General features: G+C 45.0%; 2 protein-coding genes across 3 annotated transcripts; one reads left to right on the forward strand and one right to left on the reverse strand.

Annotated features, from left to right (window-relative positions):
• The first annotated feature begins 11 nt into the window (after nucleotides 1–11).
• KDM8 (lysine demethylase 8) lies at nucleotides 12–5,870 on the forward strand. Its single transcript, XM_032704365.1, has 7 exons — nucleotides 12–509; nucleotides 596–765; nucleotides 2,056–2,188; nucleotides 3,058–3,099; nucleotides 3,871–4,020; nucleotides 5,460–5,552; nucleotides 5,651–5,870. The coding sequence occupies exons 1-7, from the start codon at nucleotides 12–14 to the stop codon at nucleotides 5,813–5,815; spliced, it is 1,251 nt and encodes a 416-aa protein (XP_032560256.1). The 3' UTR covers nucleotides 5,816–5,870.
• Nucleotides 5,871–7,342: 1,472 nt separating this feature from the next.
• On the reverse strand, nucleotides 7,343–15,518 carry NSMCE1 (NSE1 homolog, SMC5-SMC6 complex component). 2 transcript variants are annotated; one of them, XM_032704118.1, is made up of 9 exons: nucleotides 15,443–15,518; nucleotides 14,347–14,424; nucleotides 14,108–14,251; nucleotides 12,284–12,405; nucleotides 11,471–11,548; nucleotides 10,059–10,205; nucleotides 8,994–9,110; nucleotides 8,010–8,130; nucleotides 7,343–7,550 (listed from the first exon to the last, which is right to left on the reverse strand). In XM_032704118.1, the coding sequence occupies exons 3-9, from the start codon at nucleotides 14,223–14,225 to the stop codon at nucleotides 7,495–7,497; spliced, it is 759 nt and encodes a 252-aa protein (XP_032560009.1). In that variant the 5' UTR covers nucleotides 14,226–14,251; nucleotides 14,347–14,424; nucleotides 15,443–15,518; the 3' UTR covers nucleotides 7,343–7,494. The 2 variants fall into 2 exon arrangements, with proteins under 2 accessions (XP_032560009.1, XP_032560010.1); XM_032704119.1 differs by lacking the exon at nucleotides 15,443–15,518 and adding an exon at nucleotides 14,845–14,869.
• Between the last annotated feature and the right edge of the window lie 141 nt (nucleotides 15,519–15,659).

Here is a 15,659-nt window from a genome sequence, read left to right on the forward strand (position 1 = left end):
CAGGCGCGGCCATGGCGGCGGCCGGCGGCGCGGAGGGAGCGGATGGCGCGGACGGAGGCCCCGCGCTGTGGGCCGAGGTGCGGGCGCTGCTGCCCCGCGCTGAGGAGGGGCTGACCTTGGCGCTGAGCGGGGAGGTGGAAGGCTGCGTCCTGCCGCTGCTGCGGCGCGCCCGCGCCCTGCTCTACAGCCCGCCGGGCCCGCCCGGGGCGGCGGCAGCGGCGGCGCTGGCGCGCTTCAGCGACGTCCTGCGCGACTATTCCTGGGAGAAGCTGAACGCGGTGCCGTGGAGGGAGGTCGGCAAGGGCTGGCGGCAGGTCTACGCCTACGGCTGCCTCTTCGGGGCGCTGGCCGAGGTGGCCGCGGGCCGCCCGCGGGCCGCCGTGCGCCTCTGCGACCTGGGGCTGCTGCTCGGCGCCGCCGTCCTGGACAACGTCCTGGCGCGCCTGGTGCGGGCGCTGCAGCCGCGCCTGCCCCGCGGGACCGCGCCGCGGGACCGGCCCTGCGCAGAGGTACCGCCCGCGAACCCCCTCTCCTTCCCGGCCTCCAGCCTCCCCGGGGGTCTCTGCCGGGTGTTGAGGGGGAACGTCCGTTCCAGAGGGTCCGGCCGGAGCGGCCCCCGCCGCCCCCCGCGGTGCGGCCGGAGGAGGCGATTCCTCACCTTCACTGCCCTTCGCTGGAGCACTTCAGAGACAACTACCTCATTCCCGAGCGGCCCGTGGTCCTGGAGGGCGTCATGAACCACTGGCCGTGTATGAAGAAGTGGAGGTGAGAAAGAAGTTTCTTCCCTGTTCAGGTAAAGGCACGATCGTTCCCTGTGTTGGGTATCTTGGTGGTCGGTAGAGCAGCAGAGACCTTTGCAGAGGAGGGACACTGTGGGCAGTGAGTTTTGCTAGCAGCGCCTTTCTCCTTCTCTGGAAGTTGCTTCACAGATAAGGGAAGCGCTTTTGGAGCGTTCAGAGCATCACACAGCAAGTGCCAGACTGAGCCAGGGCGAAGGTGCCCCTCCACCCAGCCTGGGGCTGTCCCTGGAGCCCGGTGGTGAATTGGTGGTGCAGTCTGTTGCTCAGGTGGGAACTCACAAGGAGTGCACATTGCAAAGTGCCAGTGAGCTGCTCACGGCTCGGTGGGTCTGTGATTTTTACCCCTTGGAATGTGCCGATAATTAGTGCAATGGAAAGTGGATTTCAGAGCCACGTGTCAGCATGATTGACTTTTTCATTGACAAAGGCAAGCACTGATGTTTGTTCAGTGTCATGTTTGCATGTTGAGTTTCAGCCATCACCATGCAGGAGTGAGTAATAGCATTGTGCTGCCTGCCTAATGTAAGCAGTGGTGCCTTGAGTATTTGTGAGGCGAAGCTCATGATTCCTTACAAAAGGGGAAAAAGCACTCATGCTTAGTTTGAGCAATTGCTTTTGTTCAACAGCCAAGGGTACAATTGACATTAAGTGAACACACTTGTTATTTTTAGGGGGTTTATTAGTTTCTGAGGGAAGGTACTCCACTGGTTAACTTTAGACACTTAAAAAGATGAACTTCTCCATTTAGTTAATACCATTGTCCATGAAGAGATGTATTCCACCCATCAGAGTAATCCCTCTGGCTGTAACCAGGATGGATATTATTGGCGCCTGTATACGGAATTTGACACTGGCAGAGAGTTGATCTAGTATTAATGATAAAAAGATACAACATTTTATTTAGCAAACATGGCAGCAGGCAGCAAGAAGATTGGCCATCCCTCACCAAGAGAGACTTAATAGCTTAAATCTCCTCAGCTCCTAAGGAAACCACAGTTAACTGAGGTGAACAAGATTTTAAAGCAAAATAAAATAGACAGTTGTGGGATAATGTACACACAAACCTGCCTGCTGATTTCCTTGCCGCTTACATCGTTTTCTGCTGCCTTTTGTATCTGGTTGGTTAGGTTTAGAGAGAAGAAACTTGTGGTAGTAGAATTTTATTACCCTATAAGACTAATTTGGATTGATTGCCTTACATTCAAAATTAGTAAGAAAAGTAGTATAAAAGGTAATTGAACTTTCTTTGTTTCAGCGTGGACTATTTTTGTCAAGTCGCGGGGTGCCGCACAGTCCCCGTGGAGTTGGGTGCCCGGTACACAGATGAGGAATGGTCTCAGCAGCTCATGACTGTCAATGATTTCATCAGCCAGTATATCATGGATGAGGTGTGTTACACTCATTTTATTTCATCTCCAAACACAGCAGCATGGAACTGGTACAGACAACAGTTCTGCTTCCAACAAACATACTCGGAGGAGATGGTCAAGGGAGAGGGTGTGCTGTAAGCACAGCTCTGAATTAAAAGGCTTGACCTATTTTCAAGATCTGAAGCTAGAAATAGTTATTGAAGCAATACCTAGGATTGATTTTTACATATCATCACATGTACAGCAGCTGAAATTTGACAAATAAATACATACATTCTACAGCAAAAGCCTGACTGGTGGAGTCTAAGTATAAGGGATCCTCAGCCAGCAGGATCAAGATCCAAATTCACGTACCACAAGGCAGAAAGATAAAGAGTCAATTAGCAATTGAAATGTCCTTTTGCTTTCATAGCTGAGAATCCAAAGCTCCTGTTTGTTTCCTGACCTTCTGGCAAGTAGTACTGTGTGCCCTAGCAAACTGGTCTGTGGTGCAGCCCAGAATAGAGTACAGAGGTAGTTCCAAAGAGTGAAGGAAAACTGCTCTGTGTGCCTGTAGCATCTGGCTATAAAGATGCAGCACATTGTCACGGGACTGACAGGAGTGTTGAGACTCTATGGGGTTATCGCTCAGCTTCCTCCAGTAACTCGAGCTAGATGATTTATTGATTAGGGAGACACATCTACACTCTCACAATTTCAGTGGAGCTGTAAGTTGCTATTTCAGAAGACCCCTTATACTGTTGAAACAGTTCTGGTACTCTGAATAGGATATTGGAAGTGAATGTTACCTATGAGTAAATTCTATTCACCTGTAAGTAAATTAACTGACTGAGAAGTCGTACACTATATGTCACTATGTGTTTTTTATTTCTCTGCTGTCATTTCAGAACAGTGTAGGATACCTTGCCCAGCACCAGCTTTTTGATCAGGTAAAATTGAGTGAATGTTTTTACCTTCCTACGGTCAAGTGTTCCCTTTGTAGCACAAGTTGTCTCTGAGGATGTCAACTGTACTAGATCAAAGGGTATATGAAGAACTCACAGTAATTATTAAGTTTCTATTCCCATGATTTGAAAGAACAGAGGGAGAGGTTTGTTCCATTTGGCTGAAAAATATGGAAATAAAACTCTCTAGGGATGAAGATATGCAGTTCTAGAGCTGTTTTGGTACACTGTAGCATATACTTACGGGGATAATCACCCAGAAAGCAGCAGTTCCTCAAAGACTATAATAAAGTCAGGGAAGAGATTTGGACAGAAAACAGTGTTCAGTGTTGATCACCATAATCTGAAATGTCATTCCAGTTTACCAGAATTTAGGTTGGTGGGAGACATAAATAGGAATCTCATGGAGAAACAAGCATAGTGTATAAGAGATCAGCTGCTTCTTTTCCATGAGTCACAAACCTGCCTACTCTTGTGGGTGTCTCTGGTTTCTGCTAAAGCAAAGAGTCTCTGAAGAATGAGAAACCCCTTTCTTTCTCCCACCTCTCCTGCCAACAGAATCTGCTCACTAGAACAGAAAGTATGAAGATATTTCCTGCAGATTCCTAGCAGGTCAGCTACTTCTCTCCTGCCCTTGCTGGACAAGCAGGTCATTTGTTTTCTTTGTGTCAAGCCTTGTCTATCTGTTCTATGAATTACGTATACTTGGCAAGTCAGCATGTATCCTTTTTAATATTTATTTCTTTATGGAAATAGATCCCAGAACTGAAAGAAGATATCAGTATCCCTGACTACTGCTGCCTGGGGGAAGGGGAAGAAGATGACATCACCATTAATGCTTGGTTTGGTCCAGGAGGCACAATCTCACCTCTTCATCAGGATCCCCAGCAAAATTTTTTAGCCCAGGTATGTACTCTAGTTACTCTACACATGCCATTAATGCAATACTTAGAAAAAATGCTTATGGTATGTAAGTGTTAGAGACAAGGGGAGCAGACAACTTGAGGAATAATTGAAGGACAGAGAACATGCAGATACTATTTTGCTATTACATTGCATTTGTCATTACTGCAACTTAATATTCAGTGTAATCTTGTAGGCCACAAGTGTTCCTCACTGAGACAGATCATTACTTACCCTTGTTTTATAGATGATAAATATAAATCACAAGAAGCAGCTTTTCCAAAGTCAAACAGGGAATTTGTAACAGAGTTGGGAAGAACCTGGGTCCTCTCACAGTGTATCAAGGAGCTTCTTTTTCTGATATCATGGTTTAACCTCAGCCAGCCCCCAAACCCCACACAGCCACTCACTCATCCATCAGCCAGCAGGATCGGGGAGAGAATCAGGAAAGTAAAACTAGAAAACTTGTGGGTTGACATAAAGACACTTTCATAGGTGAAATAAAAGCCATGCACACAAGCAAAGCAAAACAAATAATTAATTTAGTGCTTCTTATGGGCAGCAGGTGTTCAGGTGTTTATGTGCTGTCCTTGAAGTAACAAACTCTGAATATTCAGCACGACAACTTGGGTGTTGGTAAGATTTCAGGAAATCCTATTCTGTTATGTGGGAAGGGATGTTAAGATAGAGGAAAAGCAGCTTGCTTGGGAATGGTTGAGTAGCATAATACCAGTCCAGGGTACTGTGATTAGAGTACTGACTTCTCTCTTAACAGGACAGTTCCAAACAAGCATGATCATGCCTAGCCTTTGAGGAGGTCTGGAATGCTGGCACAAGCAGCATGAATCTTCATCCTAAGCCTTCTGTTCCACTGGTGTCAGTGCAGGAGTCAGCTTTGACTCATTCATGCTGCCATGTCTGGGCACCACCAACTTGCAGTTCGCGTGGTGTTCAGGGCAGCCAAGCCAGTCAGCTTACAAATTCTCATTTCAGCACTCTAGTGAAAGAACTGGTTTAATGATGACACAGGAATAAGAGTTTTAGGAGCATATGGAAGCTTGGCAGTCACTGTGCAGGTACCTCTGCCTGATGATATGAACTGCAATGAAGATTCAACCTCTTTATTCTCAGTTCTACTTATTTCTAGATACATAGAGCCCAAATAACAGTGTATAAATGGGGTGCCTTAAACTTTGAATTGAAAGTAATTTGGTTAAAGGCATTTCCTTCCTAAAGGTATTCAAATTCTTATCTGCTCCAAGGAACAGGTTCTTATATTTCAATAGCTTGATTTTACTTTTTATTATAGCAGTGTCTATTGCTAACAAAGATGATGTTCCTTGTAATTAGGCATATTTACTGTTAAATTCCAGGTGTGGCCCACAGCTTCCAGTAATGTGCTACTTAATGACAAATGGAAAACATTTATTTTCTATATACAGGTATTAGGAAGAAAGTATATCCGTCTGTATTCACCACAAGATTCAGAAAACCTGTACCCACATGAAAGCCAAATTCTTCACAACACTAGTCAGGTAAATAGTTGCCTGAAATTTTAATATCAGTAGTGTTACCATATCAAATCATTTTTGAGTAGAGACATTCTGCTAATGATCATTTGGGTTTTTTATAGGTTGATGTGGAAGATCCTGACTTGGTCAAGTTTCCCAATTTCACAAAGGCTGCATTTCAGTCCTGCATTCTGATGCCTGGACAGATTCTGTTTATTCCAGTTAAATATTGGCACTATGTGCGATCACTTGAGCTCAGCTTCTCTGTCAGTTTCTGGTGGTCATAACTCTGAAGCATCGTCTGCAGCATTGTAATGGGAATTAAAGATCAGCAAAGTAGCATCTAGCAGCATCTTTTCATCAGAGGTTAGAGGTGGAGCAAAACCAAAAACCAACAACCTCTTGCTAAAGCATGGAGAAAGAACCAGGACGAGTAAATGGAAAGGTGATGCTGCAGCCACTTCATTTTTGTAGATGTTTCTAATAACTCCTTGTGAAGAGCGTATGTTGTTAGGTCACTGTCCTGTGTGCCTGTGTCCCTCAGAAACAGCCTGTGTCTGGGCACTGCCAGGGCTCTGCCTCTGTCTGCAACACCAGGTCATTGTTATCTTCTACTTGGATTTAATAGCACTAAAGCCTGGAGTCACCTAGAGAAATGGTGAAATTTTATAATGTATTTACTCTACATTATAAAATAAAGCTAATACTAATAAAGGAAGGTACTAGTCTCCTACATGGAAAAAGTTACTTGTGTATCCTGGTTCCAGCCAGGACAGAGTTAATTTTTGCACTAAGGGGGGGCGGTAGTGGTTGTGACCACTTGCCTATGAATCTTCGGTCTCTTTTGTACACTGTGTTATTAGTATTGTAGCTGTTACTGTTCGTTTTCTTGGATTCCATTGCTGTTCCCAGTTTCTTCATATATCAACCCATGATCTTCACCTTTTGTGCTCCCAGTTCTCTGCAGCCCACCCCAGGGGAGGGAGCGGCTGGTGGTTTGGAGTGTTTCGATGAGACCATTAAATTGGGGAGTACCATTCCTAAACCATGACATCTTGTTAAAGCCCAGAACATAACTGAGGTTAACCCATAGTTTAATTGCCATTAAATAAACTGAAGCGTAATTATACTTTGATTAACCATCGGCTGAACCGATGTCATGGCCTTGCTGAAGTGTCTCTACCAAGGACAGGAATGCTGCCATTCCAGTCTAGTGTCTGGCAGTAGCCATTCCTTTGTTTTTTTCCAAGTCACTCTTAAAGAAAAAAACATCTTTACATAAAACTGGAGATAGAAGTACTAGGACTAAAAATCTAAAGAATCTCAATACGGTAATTTTTTCAGCACTTTGTAGACATAAGCTGACATTGCCCCAGGTCCTGTCGTACTCTTTCCCAATTGTTCTGACTGTGGCAATATTCCCTCCCTTACTGAGCACAGCTGCTCATGACCTGGCCTTATGTCAAGACAAACTGTTCTGCATCTAAAGAAGGGACAAAACTCAAGCCACAGTGCCAGCTGGAAGTGTTCCAACTCCAGCCCTAGGTCAGAGACCTTACACGTGCTGCATGGATTTCTCACCTGCCTGAGGTGCTACAGCAGGTGTCAGTTCCATTGTGTAGCTCAAACTGTACAAATAAGGAACACCTGCTGAGAAGGGCTTCTTTGAAGAGTCCACCTGCATAAATCAGCTTGCAGGACTGACTAAAACACTTGCATCTTTCATCCCCAAAACATGCACTGAAAGTCCCAACCCAAGAATATGGAGAACTACAAACACAAAACAGCCTCCAAGAAAGCTGTGCGGGCATTACTGTGAAGGAGAACAGGAAGGTCAACAACAGTTTTATTATAAGATTCTTAGAACTTCAGAAAATAGCCACTGTTACTAATGAATACAACACAGTCTAGCTGTTCTGCCAGAGTGAGTGAAAACAGCTGTCACTGACAGCAAGTTCTACTGGCATCATCTAGGGCTGAGAACGGAGCTCTGTGGTGACTGGGAGGTCATCCGACTCATACCTGTAAAGAAAATGAAGGTTAATGGATGACACACACAAAAAAGGATAATATTGTATAGCCTCCTGATTTTTAAAATGCTTTGTATATCCCTGTGTTGCCGTTCACAATGTCCAATTCACCTAGAGAAATAGGGCATTCCAAAGAGATTCTTAAAAGCTCAGTATTTCCAGAAGTTTTAGTGCCATGGGTTGTGTGTGTCCCCTATTCCCTGCCACCTCCCCACCTTAAGGTAGTTATAAAACAACATGCAGGGTCTGCTGTGCCCCTGTGGCACAGTCTGGGCACTGTGAGGGCTTGGTGTTGCCCGTGTGTGGTTTAATGTCTCAAACGTACAGCTGAAGCCAGAAATAACTGATACTCAGTTACAGTTGTAAATAATACAGGTACTGCCACTAAACATCACAGCTCATTTTCTAGTATTATTACACTCTGTTTTTTTAAAAATAGATTGCTTGGTACCTGAGATGTCACAAGACCAGAATTCGTTACACTTTGGACAACGGGGTTCAGTCTGAGCTTTGAAGTACTTTCTGACACAAGGTAAATGCATTCCAATTCCACAGGATTCACATACTTGGCTCTGAAATCCAGGAGTGATGATTAAAAAAAATCTGTCCTTCAATTTAAGAGGAAGTTGTTACAAAGGGCAGCAGATATGCAATGCAGTATTCCAAAGATGGTTCCCACAGTACGAGTGGTAGATACTCAACAGTCGAAGCTGGTAAATAATAAAAGGAGGTATTCTTCTGGAAACTAGGAAATAGTATTTCCATATATGGACAAAATATAGCTTGAAAGACAACAATTTCAGTGCAATAAGGGAGACCAACTGGGAAAAAGTAACATGGAATCGTGTTAGTTGGGCAGATCAGAAGATGCAGGCTCACAGAGCAAGAGAATGCAGCAGCTTTGGAATAGAAATCCAGGCTGTAAACACTTATACAAGACTAAACTAGTAGCATCTCAGTTATCACAACCTAGTGCTCTACCATGCTCTATATAGCCACATGTTCCTTCTGAGGTCCAAACACAAGTAATTACTGAGCCAAACCCCAGGAACCCCAAGAATGAACGTGTGTCACGTGAAGACTGCTGTTGATAAGGCCCGAAGAGGAGACTGCTAACACCTCACTGCTAAACCTGTTTCAACAACAGAGGCTCATCTCTAGCCTGCTGGTTTGGAAAGCCAGACAGTACAACCACGTTCGTCACTGGGTGAGTGCACTTTCCCCAAGTTTATACTTGGAGACACTGCTCCAAGACAATTTTTTACTAAAGACAGAAGATAAAATGCCTACGAAGAAAAATAATGGCTTTTTTTTTTTTTTAATTATACATAAGCATCATGACCAGATTACAAGACCAGGATTTTTTATGCACACCTAATACTCAAAGGGAAGTATCACAAACCTCAGCTATGACCATGTGATAAACAGACATTACCTGGACTGCGAGGCTGCGACAGATGTTACATTTCCTTGCCACGTCCTGGTAGTTGCTGAGAATGTACTGTTCCATTTCAATTATGCAACGAGTATGCAGAGTATATTCTCCATTTTTCTAAGGAAACATATCAAGATGAGGAATTTCTTTTAATTCCTTTGACCTTTTTTGACTTTGCTAACCCCCTGCTAGCAAGCATTTGACAGCCACTTTTTTCTGCCATCATGAAACTAACATGCTGGTACTGGTACAATGCAAAGCTAAAACACTTTTGAAGTAGCAGAACTCCTTTGTTTTGCAGAGCAGAATAAAGGTTCCACATCTTTAACTAGTCCTTGGGAAGTACAGATGAGCAAGCATGCTCTCCTTAACAGAGGCATGCAGTTTTGAGTTTTGGGACCCTCCATTTGCACGTTAGAGAAAATTCTCCCAGCTTTCAACAAAATCTAGGTGTTTACTGCTTGAGGTATCTTTGGAAATCTCTGCTAAATCACTTTAACATACAAGTGACTGTGTGGCAGCAGGCTGGAGATCTATGATGCAATGACTCCAGCAGAGAAGGACTGAGGTCTCATTTGGCCAGCAACTGCAGTGTTCACACAGTGAGCCCATCTCAACTGCTCCCTCATGAATTAAAGGAGATGTGACCATGTGCACAGTGGCCCATGCATTCCTGGTGCAGGAGTTTTCAACATGTTTGGCCTCACCACTTTTCAGGAAATTCCAAATGTAACTAACAGCACTGATCACCCTGGAGAGCTTTCCCCAGCTCCCATTCCTGGTTGAAGGATGTCTGTGTGTGACTGGGCAGGGCAGGACACATGAACCCACCTGGCTCAGGTACAAGAAACTGAAACCATTTAGTCCTGTATAGACCTACCCAAGGACTTTTTCCTTGTAAGTCTACTTCCTTTTCTGCAAAAATCACCAGAGCAGCAATAAGCACGGGCCCCCTAAAACCATTTTTGCCATCATTCATTAAGGAATAGCTCCAGTTTCACCCATCATATCCATAAGAACATGGTAGCTGGACCTACTGAAATACGAACACTTGAAAGCAGTTACCTCAGAGAGCCACTTATCCTCCACAAAAACTTTCAGCACTTGTTCTGCTTCCTTTTTCTTCATTTTCTTTGTCTTAAGTTTGTCAGCCAAGTTTAAAATATCTGTAGATGAGGCAAAGCCATTTTCTGACAAAATTATTAGGTCCATCTACAAAAAGAAACATTACTAAGTATAAAAAACCCTGCAGACATACCTTACAGTAATGTACTGATGTGCAGGGTTTTTAGCATCCATAGATGTGAGAGAGACTACAGAATATGGCTTGAACCAGAACTGTAAAACAAAGGCAAAAAGCTGAAACATTGTCCCCTTGACGGTTTTGATGTTTGCCAAGAAAACATTTCCACAAATAGAAGTGTACATGCTGCCTAAATGAAGCTGCATTCAGAGACCCCTCAGCACACTCAGCAGTGACGGATCTGTTTTCTTTTTATCTGCTCAACTAAGTTTTCCACTCTGGAGTCACTAGGACTTCTGAGCCTACCTGGCACCTGAAGGCTGTACAGTATCACCAGTCTTCACAGAACCTCACTGGAAACATTCCTGCTGCTCGTTAGCACAGAGCAGCACACAGAGTCCATGTCAGCAGTGACATGGGCCACGACAACACACCCTCTGCAGTGCTGACCTGGCTGTGTGGGGGAGGGCAGGGAAACCTCTGGGTCCTATCCATGGAGATTAGACTTCTGCAGCTGTCACAGAACAGTCAATACACCTCTCTTTCCAGTTCATACAGAATATGTAATGAGTGTGAAAAAAAAAAGTCTAGTGGCTGGAGAAATTAAGTCCTCAAAGTCCAAGACACTGTGAGAACAATTCAGTAAAACACCTAAGATACACAGCTATGATCACAACTCACCTTAGTGGTTGTTGATAAGAAATTAAATATCAAATGTCCTTGAATCTTGGCCCAATAGTTCTATTTGGAACTTTAAAAAATCTCAAGCGTGCGCTTTCTTTTTTGAAAACCAGCATTCTGACTGGTTTATTAATACAGAATTAATTGGCTAAGCAGTAACAAATGTCTATATTCAAATCAGAAAAAAAAATGTTATTAGCAATAAAATCTACTGTATATTACTAAACTACTGAAGCCAGTGAAAAATTCAGCAATCACAACTGAAAATCTTGAAGAAAGGTGTTAGTGTAACTTCAGCATGTGTGTGTTGAGTCCCTAATCTCAAGGAGCACTTCCCTGGTGCTGATTTTGCCTTACCCATAAATGACTTCCAGCAGGGAATCATTACTTGCATGTACTTCCATCCCTGCCAATCCCATTCAATCTGGGATAAACTTAGGTAAAATGGCAACTAGTTCCTGAACTGCATCTCCATTCATTTCCATTTCCATTCATCTTAACGTGATACCTTCCCAAATAATGTGATTTACTAAATGATAACTGACATACTTACTGTTTTTCTGAACAACTCTAATTCAATTTCCGTATAGTCAGATGCCATTTTAGTTATTTCAGTTTCTGCCAAATTCACCTAAAAAAAGAAATAAACTGAAATCAAAGTGCCATTGTAGTTTTACACCAGAAACTGTAAAAGGTCCTCTGAGGTAAAGAATACATCAACTTACAATTAACAGAAATGTCATTTCTTTAAGGGGCATGAAAGAGGCTGATCCTTGAAGTGCACTCCATGGTACTCCAGTCCTTTATTTACAACCCTTGATCTTCCAGCCACATGTTCTCCAGAGCTGCCTCTGCCCAGGCCAAGCCCTTCAACAACCCAAACCCCCCAAAGTAACACAGAGGCTGCAGCAGAGCTGACATGTCAAACCAGGCACAGTGGTGGACAGCAGCACGAACTATGTTATCAGTCACTTTTTTTTCCACTCTGAAAAACAATTGCTGATCTGGAGAAACTTCTTACAGGCCGCTCCTCAGCAACCCCTTTGTGCTAGGTTGATTTTTGTGTAGGAGAAAAAGAAAACTAAAGTTGGAGGGCTCTGTTTTCTAGGTTAAAAATCTGTCTCAAGAAATAAAGTCTCCTGTGGAAAAGGAATCTCACTTCAGCACTTAAGCAACGTTTATGTTAAATAACTCCAACACTGCTGTGGTCCTTGCTGCCATGTCCTATCCCACAAACCAGGGCTGTGGCAATTTATCCTCCCCCTTCCCTGTCCTACCAGCAGTTCCTGCAGCTGCTGTTGGCCCCACATAAACACAGCACCTACACAAACACAGCTGGCCCCACACAAACACAGCAGGTACCTACTACAGCATAATGTGCTCTCCCATCCTCTTCTGACATTCCTTTCCGAACCTGCATAAACAAAGGCTGCAGGTGCCTGTTAATAGTGCTGATGAAATCGTCCAGTTTATCATGTGCGTAGTAAACTGAAAAGAAATAAGAAAAAGCACATACAGAGAAAAGTCAAACAACTACACACCAGGCAGATTTTTTCTGTGAAACATTTTTTCCCAGGTAAAAGCACTAAAACTCCATGAGGCAAATTCAAACAGGGCTGTTCTATTCAGCAGATGTATCATTTTCTTGTGCTGCTGTCTCCTGGCCTTCAGAGACGCTCAGCTCCTCGGAAGTCAGCTGAGAGAGAGTTCAGACATTCTGCCTTGCTGTAGGGAACCCACAACACTTATCCAGTAATTACAGTGACTTGAACTAAGCTGAATTTAAAATAAAACACGACTAGGAAAAATTACTATTCAGAATAGAAAAATACACTGGCTTGCTTTCCTTTACGCACACGTGATTCCTTGTTTCTGTGTGTTCTGTTTCACAAATTAATGGCAGGTAAGTGATCAAGTTACATATCGAAAAAAATTCTAGTATTGTAGAAACATGGGTAGTATCTTGTGTCGTGTTCTACAAACAAATTAAATACTAGCAGCAGTTCTATCACGGACATAATCAAGATGGCCTTTGGAGTTGTTCTGTGGAGGTGCATGTGATGGCTCTTGCCTGCACAGCACCAGCACAACTCTCAGGTCCATCCAAAACAAGATTTTGTCAGTGGCAGAAGTCCTGTTGCCTTCATCAGGCTAGGGTTTAAAGACCAGGGTTAAGAAATAGCTCATAACTTTAGATTCATGTCTCAAAAATACAACCAGTTGTCACTAAATTATCCCTGTTCTCAGTCACAGGAGTCACTTGCGTGTAACGGCATCGGGCAGGAGCAATAATAAAGTACAATATTTAAATATAATAATTTTGCCAGCTGGCTGGCCCCTGTCAACAGGAAACACTGCACACAGCACAGTCAGGGAGTGTTAGTAACAGATCTGAAAGCGGGTAAAAGATGAAAGATAACAGAATATTCTTTTGTTCAACAGCTCGAATATTTTAATGTAAGTGGCTGCTCCAGTAGATCTTCTGTGAAAAAAAGGGATATAAACTCTCCATAAAAAATGAACAGGAGTCAGACCACACCAAAAGCTGCACTTCACAATTTTAGCATCTAAGAAGGTGGCCAAGTTACAGTTCCTGGCTCAGGAGGCCCAAAAATAAGACTACTTCATCCTGACCTAACGCCTGTGGATAAGTAGATACAAATCCACAGTAAACCAGAAGAGTCCCTGCAGAGTGGGTAGCACAGTGACAAGACACAGGGACACTCCTAAGCCTGGCAGAAGTACAGCTTCCACGACTAGGAATAGGCAATACAGTGCAGGTGAGATGAGACAAAGCACAGCCATCCACCAGGAAACCTCACGTCATCCTCACAGAAACGTTTCTGCAACACTCACTTCTCCCACAGCACCAGACAGAAATAACTGAAGTGCATTTACTTAAAAGCATTCACTATAGTTAAGTACTATCAGCATCAAAAATTATTTTTTAAAAATCATTTGTATGTATAATCTATAAAAAACAATTCTGATAAAAAAAAGTGGTATATATGAATCTGATCTGAAGTTAGTTTACTCACTGCTGTGTTACTTTATCTTTCAGGAAAGAGAGAGGACACACACATCATTACAATTTTTTAACTTTTTTTAGCTGGTGTGTGTCTTTCAGAAATCCAATTATTTGTAAGCTGCACCAGGAGAAAAAAACCCACTTCTTCCAAGACAAACACACCTTTATCAGTTTCACAGCAGTGGTGGTGTAATTTCCTGGCCTCTGATCCTTCTGTTATCCCCTTAGACATCAGAACCTGCAAGAACCGCCGATGAGCATCAGTCATCTGAGCTGCCATCGCAGTGTCCCACCAGGCTTCACGTGCTGCAGGAGGTGTAAGCTGGAATTAATGCACATGTTCATACAAATTAAGAATACGCAGTCCAAGCATATGTAAGATTTCAATTAAACTCTCTTACATTGAATGAGGGCAAAAGAGCAGATCCCCAGATCGTCCTCAGAATGCAGATGGTGACCAGCTCTGAGGTTCCGGAAGGCTGCAAAAGATTAAGTCCAACTACTTTTAGCTACAGAATAGAACAAGGTAGGCATTGTGCTACTGTCACCAAAAAACAGGAATCAAGCTCCTTAACACCTGGTAGCACCAAGCAGCAGGCACTGCTTTATTGCAGTGCTGGACGCACCGGGCAGTGACTCCTGCCTGAGGTGCACGCTTGGCTCAAGATGATACAATATTGAGTCTGTGTAGTCTCACAGGGTCTTCTCGCTGGGTCTCTGGGCACCTGGTGGTCCTTGAGTCTCTGAACTTTGATCTTCTAAATATGGTGCTGTTTTCATCGAAGCTGCACAGTTTGCTACCAAACAAACTGGATTGGGCCAGTTTGACCTGTTACAAATGTGGTTACAGATAAAACTCTCATACCCCCAAAGCTGAAAATAAATGTTGTGTGACAAACTCAACACCGTGCGCGGTTCCGTGTGGGATGTGTCCTGTGTGGGATGTATCGTGTGGGGGTGCGGTTCCGTGTGGGATGTATCGTGTGGGGGTGCGGTTCCGTGTGGGATGTATCGTGTGGGGGTGCGGTTCCGTGTGGGATGTATCGTGTGGGGGTGCGGTTCCGTGTGGGATGTATCGTGTGGGGGTGCGGTTCCGTGTGGGATGTATCGTGTGGGGGTGCGGTTCCGTGTGGGATGTGGTTCTGTGTCGGCCGCTCCTGCTCCCCACACAGCCTGGTTAGAGCAAAGTCGATCAGGTGACTTCGAACAGCAAATCCTCCTCTCACGTCCCGAAGAACCCCAGAACCAATGAAAGGCAGCTCAGGAAATTCCCTGACCACTGCACCGACCGCCCGACCGCCTCTGGCCGAGCGCCGGCCCCGCCGTTTCGCCGCCCGCTCGGCCCCGGCTCCGCCACAGCCCACGGGGGCAACGGCCCGAGAGACCGCCCGCCCCAGAGACCGCCCGCCCCAGAGACCGCCCGCCGCCCGCCGCCCCCCACCCTCGGCCCCGCCGGGACCCGCCGAGGAACCACCTCCCCCGGCCGCTCCCCCGCACCTGCCTCTGCTCGACAGCTCGGCGATCTCTGCGTGCGCCTGCCATCGATGGCCCCGCCCCCGATCAGGCCCCACCCCTTCCCCTTGCCGGCCCCGCCCCGATCAGCCCCTCCCCGTCCCTTGCCGGCCCCTCCCCTTCCGGCCCCGTCCCGATCATGCCCGGCCCTGGTCAGGCCCCGCCCCGGACGCGCCTCACGGGGGCGGTTCGGGCCGTGCCG

This window comes from Chiroxiphia lanceolata, chromosome 16 (genome assembly GCF_009829145.1).
Source record: "Chiroxiphia lanceolata isolate bChiLan1 chromosome 16, bChiLan1.pri, whole genome shotgun sequence".
NCBI lineage: Eukaryota > Metazoa > Chordata > Aves > Passeriformes > Pipridae > Chiroxiphia > Chiroxiphia lanceolata.